The sequence below is a fragment of the Pristis pectinata genome, chromosome 3 (assembly GCF_009764475.1).
Source record: "Pristis pectinata isolate sPriPec2 chromosome 3, sPriPec2.1.pri, whole genome shotgun sequence".
In the NCBI taxonomy this organism is placed as follows: domain Eukaryota; kingdom Metazoa; phylum Chordata; class Chondrichthyes; order Rhinopristiformes; family Pristidae; genus Pristis; species Pristis pectinata.
In genome coordinates this window covers 59,876,586-59,890,197 of record NC_067407.1, presented here as the reverse complement: position 1 = coordinate 59,890,197, position 13,612 = coordinate 59,876,586, and the positions used below count along the sequence as shown (strand labels likewise).

The 13,612-nt window shown below is 39.1% G+C and overlaps 1 protein-coding gene across 4 annotated transcripts in view; it reads right to left on the bottom strand.

The window, feature by feature from the left end:
• Window positions 1-13,612, bottom strand: part of astn1 (astrotactin 1) — a 1,815,355-nt gene that overhangs the window by 1,445,311 nt on the left and 356,432 nt on the right. For all 4 annotated transcript variants that reach the window (XM_052011000.1, XM_052011002.1, XM_052011001.1 and 1 more), the window contains exon 2: window positions 2,933-3,117. In XM_052011000.1, coding sequence (XP_051866960.1) covers window positions 2,933-3,117 — 185 coding nt within the window. The remainder of the gene's footprint in view (window positions 1-2,932; window positions 3,118-13,612) is intronic.

The window sequence follows — 13,612 nt, the reverse complement described above, 5'->3', positions numbered from 1 at the left end:
GCAGAACTTTGATCTGATTGCTCAGTCGTGGGTTAGCTTGGTTTCAGTCAACAGTGGTGCCACCAAGCCACCCTTGGAGATGCCATTGAAGTTTCCCCACCCTGAGCAGATCTGTGTTCTGGCTATATTCCTACTGAGACTGTTCACTTATGGAGAGGCATTGGTTGAACACCTGATGGAAAGTGGCAGGAGATAATCAGAAAGAGGTTTCCTTGCTCCTGTTTGACCTGATGCTACAAAACTTTCTGGGACCCAGAATCAATACTGAGATCTCCTTGGCTTAATTCCTGATCATATACCTCTACCTTCATAGAGAAGAAATCTGAGAGAAAAAAAGTTTAAAAAGTTGCTTTGATAATGCAAAGCTGGCATAATGATGTGTTAGGAAATATTTGAAAGGGCAGACAATTTAAAACCTTAAATTACACTCCAAAATTATTCGAGGCTGTCTTAAATTTCATCCCAATCACTGGTATATTTTTTGACTTTCATTTATAGACTTCTAATATTTGCATTGGCTGTGATAAAGCAGAGTGTGTGACCCAAAACAGAATTGTGTGTCCCAACCTGAGCTGTTTCAGTTAATATAGGTTATCAGTAGCATTTGATTTTAATGATTATGCGCTTGGCAAAGTTGTTTTTTGTAATTTATGAGGAGCGACAGGGAATACTAAGGTTAATTTTTGCCTTCACGTTGGGGCAGTAATGTGACTAAGCTGATTACCTGCCATTATAGAAGTCATTCGATTTTTCATCCTGTATGAGCTTATTTAATGTATTCAGCTTGGCCACATTAGTTGTTCAGGTTGTGAAGGTGAGAATCACCTCCGACCTAGGTTCCAGTACAATTTAATAATATGAATTAAATGTCCTTAGCAGATTTGAATTAAAAAATATCCCTGACACATAACGTTCAACTTCTTTAAAATGAAATCCAAAATCTAGGCAAATCCATTCAGATTAATTTTTAATATAAGCAATCTGACACAAGCCTTTTACCAATACTACATCCTCTTATCAAAATACTTTCACATTTATCTCTGAAAATATGCAATTAATCTGTTCATTGTTAATGAACTTGGCTCCATAAAGTCTGCTGTGAGGATAATGGTTCTCATTTAATAAGTGCTTGCTCGATCAGCGTCTTCCCAGAGCTAACAGTTTCAAAGGTTGGTGAAGTGACTTGCCAGCAAAATTTTGAAACTTACCTCATAAAAGTAAGTTGCTTCCTGTACATATCTATTATTGGTTTAATCACAACCCTTATCTTTGGCAACATGGATTAATTGGTCTACATCTTAACTTCAGTCTTAATCAGAAACACTTTGCTTTCATTTAAAGCAATGAAAGGTTCAAGTCTAAGTGCAGTTGAGGAAAAGGTATTATATAGAATTGTTTAACCATTTAAATTCTAATGACTGATCAGAATGTGCGATCACATCCAGTTAAGGCAAAAGAATAACGAGGATGAATTCCAAAACACCTGCAGACAGGTCTCTGCATCTAATCTTTGATCTTCAATTGACTCATCTGCCAACTGTTTGCTGGCATGTTCAAAAGAATTGTGAGAAGTGGGATATATCTGCTGGCAAATTTTATGCCATCCTTCGCAAATGTCAACCATCAATTATTTCTCTTGTTCAGTGCAGCTGAGGCAGTGAAGGAGATCTTAAAGAAATTCAAGTGTAACGATTGCAAAGGCAAACTCTCTTATCCTTCTAAGGCAGGCAACTCAACAGGATCAGAATTAGCACCTGCCACATATATTCAAATGAGCTCTGTCTTAGAGTCAGTGAGAAATGGATGCATGCAAAAGTCTGCATTCCTACTGATGCAGCAGGAATTTTTGGCAAATTGGAAGAGACAGGCTTTGGTATCAAACAAAACCCTTCAGATCATCATGCTAATTCTGTTGTGCCATTCATTTATATAACTGCAATTGTAATGAAAACTTAGCTTTATTATTTTTACTTCGGCATTCATTAATTACGTACTCCACCATCCATCAGTTAACATTGCAGAACACAGGTTTTTAATACCAAAATATCCTAACAATCTGATATGTATTCAATAGAATTAGGCACATCAACCACAACTATCTTGTAATCCATTCCAATAAAAGACTGGACCATCCATTCTTTTGACTGAACCTGGTGACTTGCCGCCAATCATTTCACCTCAGGTAGCATTTTTACCTTTGCAATATATCCATATACGTAAGCTTGATGCAGGTAAATATTCTGCTCTCTTGGTAGGCCTCCTAGTTCAGCCCTGCAGAGGTAAGATGGCATTGTGCCCAGACTGTTGAATGATGGGTACCCACTGGAAAACATAGGTTCTAACACTGAAACTGTGTCGGGATTGCAAGGGTGACTCACAACAGAAGCTATCAAAGTTTTTGAGTGACACAGTCGTTTAATGTGATTCACTTGTGGATAATGAATTTTCAATCATATAGTGTTGATTATATGAATGTTATGCATTTGAATGTCCATGCAGTAGCTGTGTCTGTCAGTAGCGACTTAGACAAATGGCCTTTCATTACTAAAAACAATAACACATTGACAACCATACTGTTAATGATCAATAAAAAAATAAAATATTACTCCAGTGAACAAGTCACTCAGTCACTCACTGAACTTTGGTTCAATTGTAAAGAGCAAATTTGCCACTATTCAAATAACTTAAACCCTTTCCTTATGTGGCTAATTCCAATCTTTAGAACCACAACTCTCCAAATTCCCTCGCTACTGAAATGATCACCTTAGAATCTCAACTCACTAATTTCAAACCTGCAGTAAAATCAGTGCAAGGAACAAAACACAACTCAGAAATACACCTGTTGATATTTTTTAAGTTCATAGAAGATATCAAGGTGGACTGACAACATTTTAAGATAAAAAAAGGAAGTGACATAAATGTAATAGCTGACCATCACAGAAATGTGAAGAATTCTGAGTTCTTCCTCAGCAGAGTCTGATTCAGAGTAGATGGTGGGATCAGGCCCGGTAAACGATGAGCGATATTGATGGTGAACATGGAAAAGCAAGGTCCCATTTTCCAGCCATTGTTGCCTCCAGCGAACATGAGGGATCTCTTCAGCGTAGCCAGATATTTCTGAAAAAAACAAACATATTGATTTAGAATTTCATTGAAGAAAGTGGAGAGCTCAAAGCACGTTGAAAGCAATTTCAAATTTAATAATATAACAACACTTCAGCTAATGCAATAATATGTAATCTTTCCCTTGTACTCACAGTAACTTATTTATTGATTCAAACAAAAGAGAAGCTGGAAGCATCCCTGAACTTCAATTAAATTTCAATCAAAAAGAAGTAAAAGATATTGAACTTTCAAATTACAGATTAGATGAGGTAAGAATTAATGGGCACTTGCATACTTCATTCAACTACTTGTCGACCCAAATCATGAAATAATAATGGCTGGTTCGATTATCATGAATAATATTCCTATAATAGCAAGAAATATTTAATCATGGCAGTGCTTTTCATTGCAATAAGTAGAGCATTAGCCATACACCCAAATCCATCAAATGAATTACACCTCTAAGCACATTGCTGGGCTATGTATCAACCTACCAATATTCATGTTTATACATTGCAACAAGTTCCTTCAATTCCCCTCTATACTGAGAATAGTATAGATCCTGCTCTGCACATATTCTGTATAGCAAAGTCCAAAATGCATATCCAGTTTATTAACAGCATTCATTCAATTCCATGTATAATAATAAAATAAATGTTTACATCTAGTTCAATATTAGTGGACTCAGAAGAATCAGTTTTGTGCAGAGGTCATGGATTGGTTATTGTTAATCTGCTGAGCATGCAACCCATAAAATCTACACATAATTTTTAATATTATAAGTGGCAATGCACAATCCCATGGGAGTCATTGTCCAAATAGATAACAAGAGGCTTCAAGATATTTATGATGGAATGAAATCCAAATGAGAGAATCCAAAGGACTGCAGGCTTTCAGATAGTGACAAGAAAACAATAAGGAATCTTTCTTTTCTCTGAATCATTCAGTACCTATTCTAAAATTAAATTATGTTAATTGCTTTTAATTCAGTAAAAAGTAGTCTAATGACAATAATTTTCCATAAGACATTATGCTGAGTCAAAGTTATGAAAGAATCTCAACAATGGGGAATGAGTTGAAACTATTTATGCATCTGAAATAAAAAGATCAATGGTCTGATCAACATGAGGTGTCATCCATATAGAATGGGAGAATTAAACAAAACTCAGTAAATCCATAATAACTGAGCAGAAATTGAATTGCCAATTATCTACTCCTTTTCTCTCCCAGTGACACATACTGGAAACATGCCCAACTGGAGGCTGAAAGAAGATAAGATGGACTCTGCTGTGATGCACTGCAATCTATTTGTCAGGAAATAGTCACCATCAAAGCTCACATGACAATAAGAATCATTTGTACAAAGTATATGCATAGACACCTATCTGGGCAGCTGAAGGACCTACCCTCAGGTGAGGGGGAAAGGGTAGATCATTTTTGGGAAACTAAAGGCAAAAGACTCGAATGCTCATGACAAAATAGTCAGACAAATAATCACAAACTTAGTTTCAATATTCAACCAGTCGGTTTGTACCTTTCAAACTATTTCTCCTGATGTAAAACCTAAACTTATTGTTCAACCATTTTGCAAATGTATTGCTGAAAATACTAACCAGAGTCATACAAAGTGAAAGTAAGTTTTATAACTAACTTTTTGCATTTGTCAGAGAGTATACTAGGATAGATGTTCACATTTTCAGATCTATTAAATAATATAATGAAGAAAAACCTACACATTGTATGGAGATCATTGTAAAACAAGATTTATTGCAAGAACAACATTTTTGCCAAATCTTGTGCCACAATGCAATGAAATTGATTTACTGATGTATACTGACTGAGTTTATTTTTCTTTACAAAATAAAGATATATGCAACGTCTTAATGTGCAATGGGTAGCAGGAAATCAAATGGATCTATAGGACTAGTTTCAATGACCCAAGTTTGGTGATCTCAGTCAGAACAGTAACCTTTACTTCTATAGCTGGCCCATCACATCCATATTGGTTCCTAGGGCAGCACTCCCAATCATTCCATTCCCCTCTCCTATTTCCCTGTACCTCTGGAACTCATAGAGACATAGGAGACTGCAGATGCTGAAATCTGGAGCAAGAAACAAATGCTGGAGGAACTCAGTGGTGCAGATGCCTGACCCACCAAGTTCCTCCAGCATCTGTTTGTTCTTCCTGGAAACTCATAATGGACAAAAAATCTTTCTACATTTTTGGGCTAGGCAGGATGATCAGGGATGAAAATCATCTTAAATTATAGTAACCATTGTTGAATGATTGAATTGAGTTTATTATTTGCCTTTCACTTCAAGGGCTGGGGGTCAAATCAAAGTCTGAGTAATGGAATGTAAGTGTTTTCTGTAAAGCTGCATGGGAATATTCGGTAAAGCCTTTGTTTTTACCAATGGCTTTGTGACCTTCACTGTGTGGGATTATATATTCAGACTGATCACATAAGTGAAGTACACTGGTCATCAGCCCCTGAGAAGCCAACAATACTTACAGCAGGTGAGTGAAGAAAACTTCAAACCAAAAGTACAAATCCACAAATCTGTTGCTGGCACAAAAGAATTATTCATATTATTTGGTTTGTTTTCTTGATTTCAGAACATAATCTTCATTTCAAAAGTTTTGATAATTTTTCATGTCATTAGTCATATGTTTTCATAATTATACAATGGAGATAATTATATTAAATACCAGCATCATAATTTTACAATGACTAGGCCCACATACAATTAAATAAAGAAAAATGCTACATGCCAGACAAGCATCATTAAATGCTAGCATCAACAAGGAATGCAGATCAGAATTATTGCTGTCTACCAATATCTGTTTATATCATCATAGTATCATAAAGAGCTAAAGCATGTCAAATAGACCTTTCAGCCCATCATGTCTGCAACAACCATCAGCCACCCATTTGCATTGATCCTACATTAATTCCATTTTTTATTCATTGCACATTTTAATCAACTCCCTGCAGATTCTACCACTCACCTACACACTAGGGACAATTTACTGTGTCCAATTGACCTTCTAACTGCACATTTTTAGGATATGGGAGGAAATTGGAGCACTGGTGCTGTGACGGCAGTGGCTCAACTAACTGTGCCACTGTGTGATCAAAACAATGAAGGAGAATGGAAGGAACACAAGAGTTCGAACATGCTCTCTGCAACCCTATTGTACTCATACAGATACATTCCACTATAATGAGTCATTCCAAACCAAAAAACTAAGAAATTGTTTTGTTCTGTTTTTTATGGATGACAGTCAGATGTTTTTTATTTCAGAGGCGTGGTTTTCAATTGATCCAGTGGAGGGATGGGCAATTAATGTTGGCCTGCCCAGCAGCACCACATCCAGTAAAATGATCTAAAAGAGAGGTTCGCTATCACTATGTACAAGACAGAAGTAGAACAACTTCAACTGATCACAACTAAAGCAGAACAAAACAAATGAAACTCACGTCAATCACAAGTTCAATAGGATGGCAATCAACCTGATGATTTTGTTTCCAATTATTGATAAATCTGGCAAAAGACTCATGAAATTCAACCACAAGGAAAATGGAAACAATTGATCTTGTGCGATATGGCATTTCAAATACTGACCTTTTATCTTGACAACCTTGCTCACTTTTAACCCTAACTCCCCATGTTGGGTCAAAAATCTCCACCGTAACGATACTGTTGCAAATACATTTCCTAGTGGACACATGTTAAAGCACAAACTACCGAATGGGGTTGACGCACATTCTAGCAATTGATTGTATCATTCCCAACTGAATTCAATTAGTTCATAACCAATTCTTGAACTAGAATTGAAGAAATGGAAAGGTAAACAGAGATTGATCCAATATTGCCTCAAGAATACTACTATACTGTTCTTGTTTTAGCTTCCTTCAAGAGATCCCAATACATACTGATACTTCAATGAAAGGATGTAAGTTGTATTTCAATTCAATCATTTATGCAGTATATTCCATTCAAGAGGAGCATTAATTTTCAAGGGTGCACAATACAGTTGCCAGCATAGTAAATATCCTCTCCTCTATATGCCCTATTACAGTTTATTTGAATATGTTAGATATTTCTGCAGTAGCTTGAAGCTGGTAAGTTGTTTCTCTGGGTAGATTTCTCCTTTAAAATACATTGAAATCATTATGTTAAGCACTAACATGTTGTGAATTTAAAAGAAAATAGCTGAATTAGATAAAATTCCTATTGCTTCAGTAAAATCTGTGAAGGAAGTGCGAAACATGGATGGCAATGGCATGTGTTTGTATTCTTTCACATCTGGGAATTGGATTCAATACAGTCAGATTCATGGGATGAAAACCTCTTCTCTGTACAAGTCCAATTTGCCTGAACTTCATCAATTCAGAAATGAATTTCACTCTTCCTTGCCGGAGTTTATGAATTTAGTCTAGTCCCAAGATGGTCTTAGAAAGTTTTTAAATCAGTGGAAGTCAACATCAGTAGTTTGGAAGCTGATAGTGAAAGTGTTCCATGTGGAAACAAAGCAAATGTGTAAACTTGGCTCTGGGAACAATATGAAAAGTTATTAGATTCATAGTTGTAATTTTGAGAATCCTGGGCTATAGACTGCAAAGTTGTAGGTACGGCTGTTTGGGTTACAGAAATTCACCCTTACAGAATTCACAAATCACTTCCTAAAAATTTGAGGTTTAACTAAAATTTGCTCTCAAGGAATTTGTGTGAAAAGGAAGTAAATAAATTGACACAAATTTTATTTTTTTTCAACTTGGGTATCTTGCAGCTTTGCGTTATGGAAAATCATAATATGGATCATTTTCTAGGAACAGAAACCGCCCCCTCCTGTAACACAAGGGTCACCTGTATAAGAGTTGAGACATCATGCTGCATTTGAACCAAACACCATACACAAAGATTGACTGCAGTGAGAGTGTGTGCACAGTTCTGGCAGGAAGCATGTGGTAGCACGAGAAAGAGAGTGCAGAAGGGGTGCCCACACAGTGTCTGCCCTGCCATGAAAATCTGCAAAGTGAGTTCCAGTGGTATCTTGATTAAGTATTCCAGGTATTTCTCACCCACTGCATTTAACATGGATGAATGAAGTGCTGTTGCATTTAGTCTGCAGCATTACAACATAAACCATTAGAAGATGGAGTAAAGGTCACAAGCAATCCATAATTAATGCCATCCGAGGTACCAGAATGAATAAAATTTGCAATCTCTCCTTTGGTATTGGTATTGGTTTATTATTGTCACTTGTACTGAGGTACAGTGAAAAACTTGTCTTGCATACCGATTGGACAAGTCAATTCATTACACAGTGCAGTTACATTGGGTTAGTACAGAATGCATTGATGTCGTACAAATAAAACAATAACAGTACAGAGTAAAGTGAGTAAAGTATCACAGCTACAGAGAAAGTGCAGTGCAATAAGGTGCAAGGTCAGCAAGGTAGATCGTGAGGCCACAGTCCATCTCATCGTATAAGGGAACCATTCAATAGTCTATCACAGTGGGGTTAGAAACTGTCCTTAAGTCTGGTGGCCCTCAGGTTCCTGTATCTTCTACCTGATGGAAGAGGAGAGAAGAGAGAATGACCCTGGTGGGTGGGGTCTTTGATTATGCTGGTTGCTTCATCAAGACAGCGAGAACTAAAGACAGAGTCCAAGGAGGGGAGGCTGGTGTCCGTGAAGCGCTGGGCTGTGTCCACAACTTTCTGTAGTTTCTTGCAGTCCTGGGCAGAGCAGTTGCCATACCAAGCCGTAATGCATCCAGATAGGATGCTTCTATGGTGCATTGATAAAGTTGGTGAGAGTCAAAGGGGACAAACCAAATTTTTAGCATCTTGAGGAAGTATAGGTGCTGGTGAGCTTTCTTGGCTGTGGCATCTACGTGATTTGACCAGGACAGGTTTTGGTGATGTTCACTCTCAGGACTTGAAGCTCTCAATCCTCTCGACATCAGCACCGTTGATGTAGACAGGTGCATGTTCACCAGCCCCTTTCCTGAAGTTGATGACCAGATCTTTTGTTTTGTTGACATTGAGGGCAAGGTTGTTGTCATGACACCATTTCCACTAAGCTCTCTATCTCCTTCCTGAACTCCGACTCATCGCTGTTTGAGATACGGCCTACAACGGTTGTATCATCTGTAAACTTGTAGATGGAGTTAGAGCAGAATCTGGCCACACAGTCATGAGTGTATAGGGAGTAGAGTAGAGGGCTGGGGAAGCAGCCTTATGGTCACCAGTGTTGAGAATAGTCGTGCCGGATGTATTGCTGCCTATCCTCACTGATTGCGGTCTGTTGGTTAGAAAGTCAAGGATCCAGTTACAGAGGGAGGTGTTGAGTCCTAGGTCTCGTAGTTTGGTGACAAGTTTGCTTGGGTTTATTGTATTGAAGCCAGAGCTGTAGTCAATAATCAATAGTCTAACGTAGGTGCCTTACTGTCATATGCTCCAGAGCTGAGTGTAGGCCCAGGGAGATGGCATCCACCGTAGACCTGTTTTGGCGATAGGCGAATTACAGTGGGTCAAGATTGTCTGGGAGGCTGGAGTTGATGCGTTGCCATGACCAGCATCTCAAAGCACTTCATGATGGTGGATGTGAGAGCCACTGGGTGGTAGTCACTGAGGCATGTTACCTTGCTTTTCTTTAGTACTGGGATGATAGCGGTCTTCTTAAAACAGGTGGGACCTGAGCTTGAAGCAGGGAGAGGTTAAATATGTCCTCACATACTTCTGCCAGCTGATCAGCACAAGATCCGAGCACACGGCCAGAGACACCACCTGGGCCAGGTGCCTTCCTCGTGTTCACTCTCCGGAAGACTGATCTTACGTCCTCAACGGTGACCAGAGGTTCAGTTGTATTGGAGGCTGTCAGGATGGATGGTGACAATCCACTTCCCTTCTGTTCAAAACACGCATAGAATGCGTTAAGTTCATCAGGAATGGATGCACTGTTGTTAGCTATGCAGCCCGTCTTCGTCTTGTAGCCTTTTATGGCATGTAAGCCCTGCCATAACTGACGGCTGGTCTGGGACTCTATTTTGAGTCAGTATTATCTCTTGGCATTCCTGATAGCTTTCCAAAGGTCATATCTCGATTTCTTGTACAGAGCAGGATCACCAGATTTGTGTACAGCAGTCCTCTCCTTCAGTAGGGAGTTGATCTCCCAGTTCATCCATGGTTTCCTGTTTGGGAACACCCGTATTGTCTTCTTTGGAACACAGTCCTCAATACACTTGCTGATGGAGTCTGTGATGGTGGTGGCACACTCATCTAGGCTGGCAGCTGAGTCTTAGAACATGGAAAAGTCCACTGTCTCAAAGCAATCATGTAGGAGCTCATCTGCTTCCTCAGACCAGCACTGCACGACTCTCTGTACTGGATCCTCCCGTTTCAGTTTCTGTTTGTATGCAGGGAGAAGGAGCACAGCCTGGTGGTCTGATTTCCCAAAGAGAGGACAAGGGGTGGCTCGGACGGCATCTTTGATGGTTGTATGGCAGTGGTCAAGGGTGTTGCCGCCCCTGGTGGAGCAGGAGATATGCTGGTAGTATTTTGGTTTTTCTTTTCCTGTATGAGTTTCACTATTTATCCGAAAAGGTAGGAATTCCTGTCAATCAGAGTTCAGGTACAAATAGACATGCCTCCAGATTACATTGCTCGAGGTCATTTTTATAAGGCCATCACTCAATCCATTTTGCATGGGTTATATCTGATTTAAAGTATTTCACATGGGAGTGTGAGGTGTGGTGGTGTAATGGTTAAATTACTGGACTACGTTAAAGTTTGGGTTAGGCTTGGCTAACATATGTTCAAATCTCACCAATGCATTGGGTAAATTAAAATCTGTAATTAAATAAATCTGGAATTGAAAAGCTATTATCAGTAATCTCAACCATTGAATTGTTGTAAAGGAAGCATATCATTCTGTGATGACCTTGAGGGAAGAAAATCCATTATCCTTTCATAATCTGATCTGGAAGTGCCCCAGACCCACAGATCAACTCTTAACTTCCCTTTGAAATGGCTGAGCAAGATATTAAGTTTTGGGGCAATTAGGGATTACTAATAAAAATTCATTCTATGAAGAAATAGAAGTAAGCATTTAGCACAACCATATTAAGATGTCATACAGAGTTTTCCCTTCAAATTGCCTTTCTTTATCACTGACATAGTATAAATAGAAATCTCTTCAGTAATTCACAATGCCTTCTGGGTCCAAATTGTCCAATGATCTATTTGGCATGTTATATCTGAGTTCCATCTCACATGTAAGTGTTTTTTTCCAGCTTAGTGTCAATCACTGCTGCCTGGCATATTGGTGACTAAAGGCAGAGAGCAGGGAGAAAATGTTGTTTTCCCTTACTCACTTATTGGACTCTCTGACTTTAACCTGACACCACTTCTTCAAAAGCTTCTCTCTGGATATCATGACCTGGCGGAGCTTGAATTGAAAACAGATGTGCAAGTGGCTTGGCATTGTAGGCATTAGTCAGAACAGATGAAAATCAAACATTTTTTGACATCGCTTTAAACAATGCTCCTGGACTCATCAGAATAATCCGGTTATACTCCTTGACAACTCTTACACTGCTGTCATTAAACACAATCATTATAATATCCTGAACAGCTTGACAAGCTGCAATCTACAAAACAAATGCTAAACCCATTCTTTCTCTTCTCCGTAGCTGTAAGAACTAGGCAGTAAGAAAAAGCACATTATTGTTTGCTGAAGCATATTCAGGAGCGAGTTGCACTTGATTGAAGGTTCAGGAGAAACTATCCTGCTGGGCATTCATGGCAGTTTCACCCTCTGGTCCATACTGGAGTCCAAACCACAGCTGAGCATTGTTCTGCCAGGTGATGTAAACTGAAATCTAGAAATGGAGATCAGAGACCTAGAGCGACAGGTTCATTGTGAGCAACCAATTGGAGATTACAGCAGCATGAGAAAAGAGAGAAAGACATGCATTTATTGCAAGAGGGATGGAATTTAGAAATAGGGAAGTATGGTTACAATTGTGGCCACACCCAGAGTACTGTGCACAATTTTAGTCTGCATATTTAAGAAAGGATACACTAATATTAGAGGCAGTACTCCAGAAGTGATTCACTGGGCTACTTTCTGGGATGCAAGTTTTTGTCCTGTCAGAGCATTTAAAGCAATTCGATCTGCATTCTTTGGAGTTTAAAAGAATGAAGGGTGATCTCACTGAAACATAGATTCTGAAGGGGCATGAAAGGGGAGATGTCAAGGTGTTTCAACTGGTGAGAGAATCTTGAATGAGGGGGCATGTTACGATTTTAGGAGGTGTTCATTTAAAACTGAGGTTCATTGAGTCATAGAGTTGTACAGTATGGAAACAGGCCTTTCGGCCCACCATGTCTCTACTGACCATCAGGCCTATCTATACTAATCCCACTTGCTTGCATTAATTCCATATTCCTCTCTGCTCTGCTCATTCGAGTATCTGTCAAGATGCCTCTTAAATGTTGTTATTGTTCCTGCCTCCATCACCTCCTCCGGCAGATCATTCCAGATATCAACTACTCTTTGCGTGAAAAAATTACTCCTCAGATCTCCCTTAAACCTTCTCTCTCTCACCTTAAACCTCAGCCCTCTTGTTTCAGATATCTATACCATGGAACACAGGCGACCTACCCTATCCATAACTCTCATCATTTTATACACCTCTACTATGTCACCTCTCAGCCTCATTCGCTCCAGGGAAAACAGAATTAGCCTATCCAATCTCTCCTGATATTCTCAAGCCTTCCAATCCAGATAATATCCTTTGAATCTTTTCTGCAACTGCTATAGCTTAACCACACCCACCATATCATGTGGTGACCAGAACTACACAAAATACTCCATGTGCAGACAATTGTAACATGACATCACAACTTCTACACTCAATCCCTTGGCTGATGAAGCCAAGGATGTCAAGCACCTTCCTTACCACCCTGTCGATCTGTGTTCTCATTTTCTGGGAACTATGTACTTGTATACCAAGGTCTTTCTGTCCAACAACACTACCTAGGGCCCAGCCATTCACTGTGTATGCCCTGCTCTGGTTTAACTATGCAGGAACTGCTTCTTGTAGAGGGTGGTGAATCTCTGGTTGTGGAGGTTAGATCATTTGAGTATTTAAAGATGAGGTAGATACATTTTTGAGCGATCAGGGAACTGAGGGCTTTGGAAACTGTCACAGAAGAGGAATTAAGACCTGGGACAGATCAGCCATGATCAGATTGAATAACAGGTTAGGTTTGAGGAGCTGAGTGGCCTATTCCTGCTTCTATTTTCTTGTGTTCTTACATTCTTATACTGAAACATTCACAACCTCAAGATATTTCAAAGCACCTTACAGTTTTGAATTAATACTGCCCATCTAATGTTAATCAGCCACTTGATTGAGACTGCTCAGTTCCATCACCTCTTGAAACCGGTGGCCATCAGCACAGAATGCATTTCAACCTCGGACCCAGAAG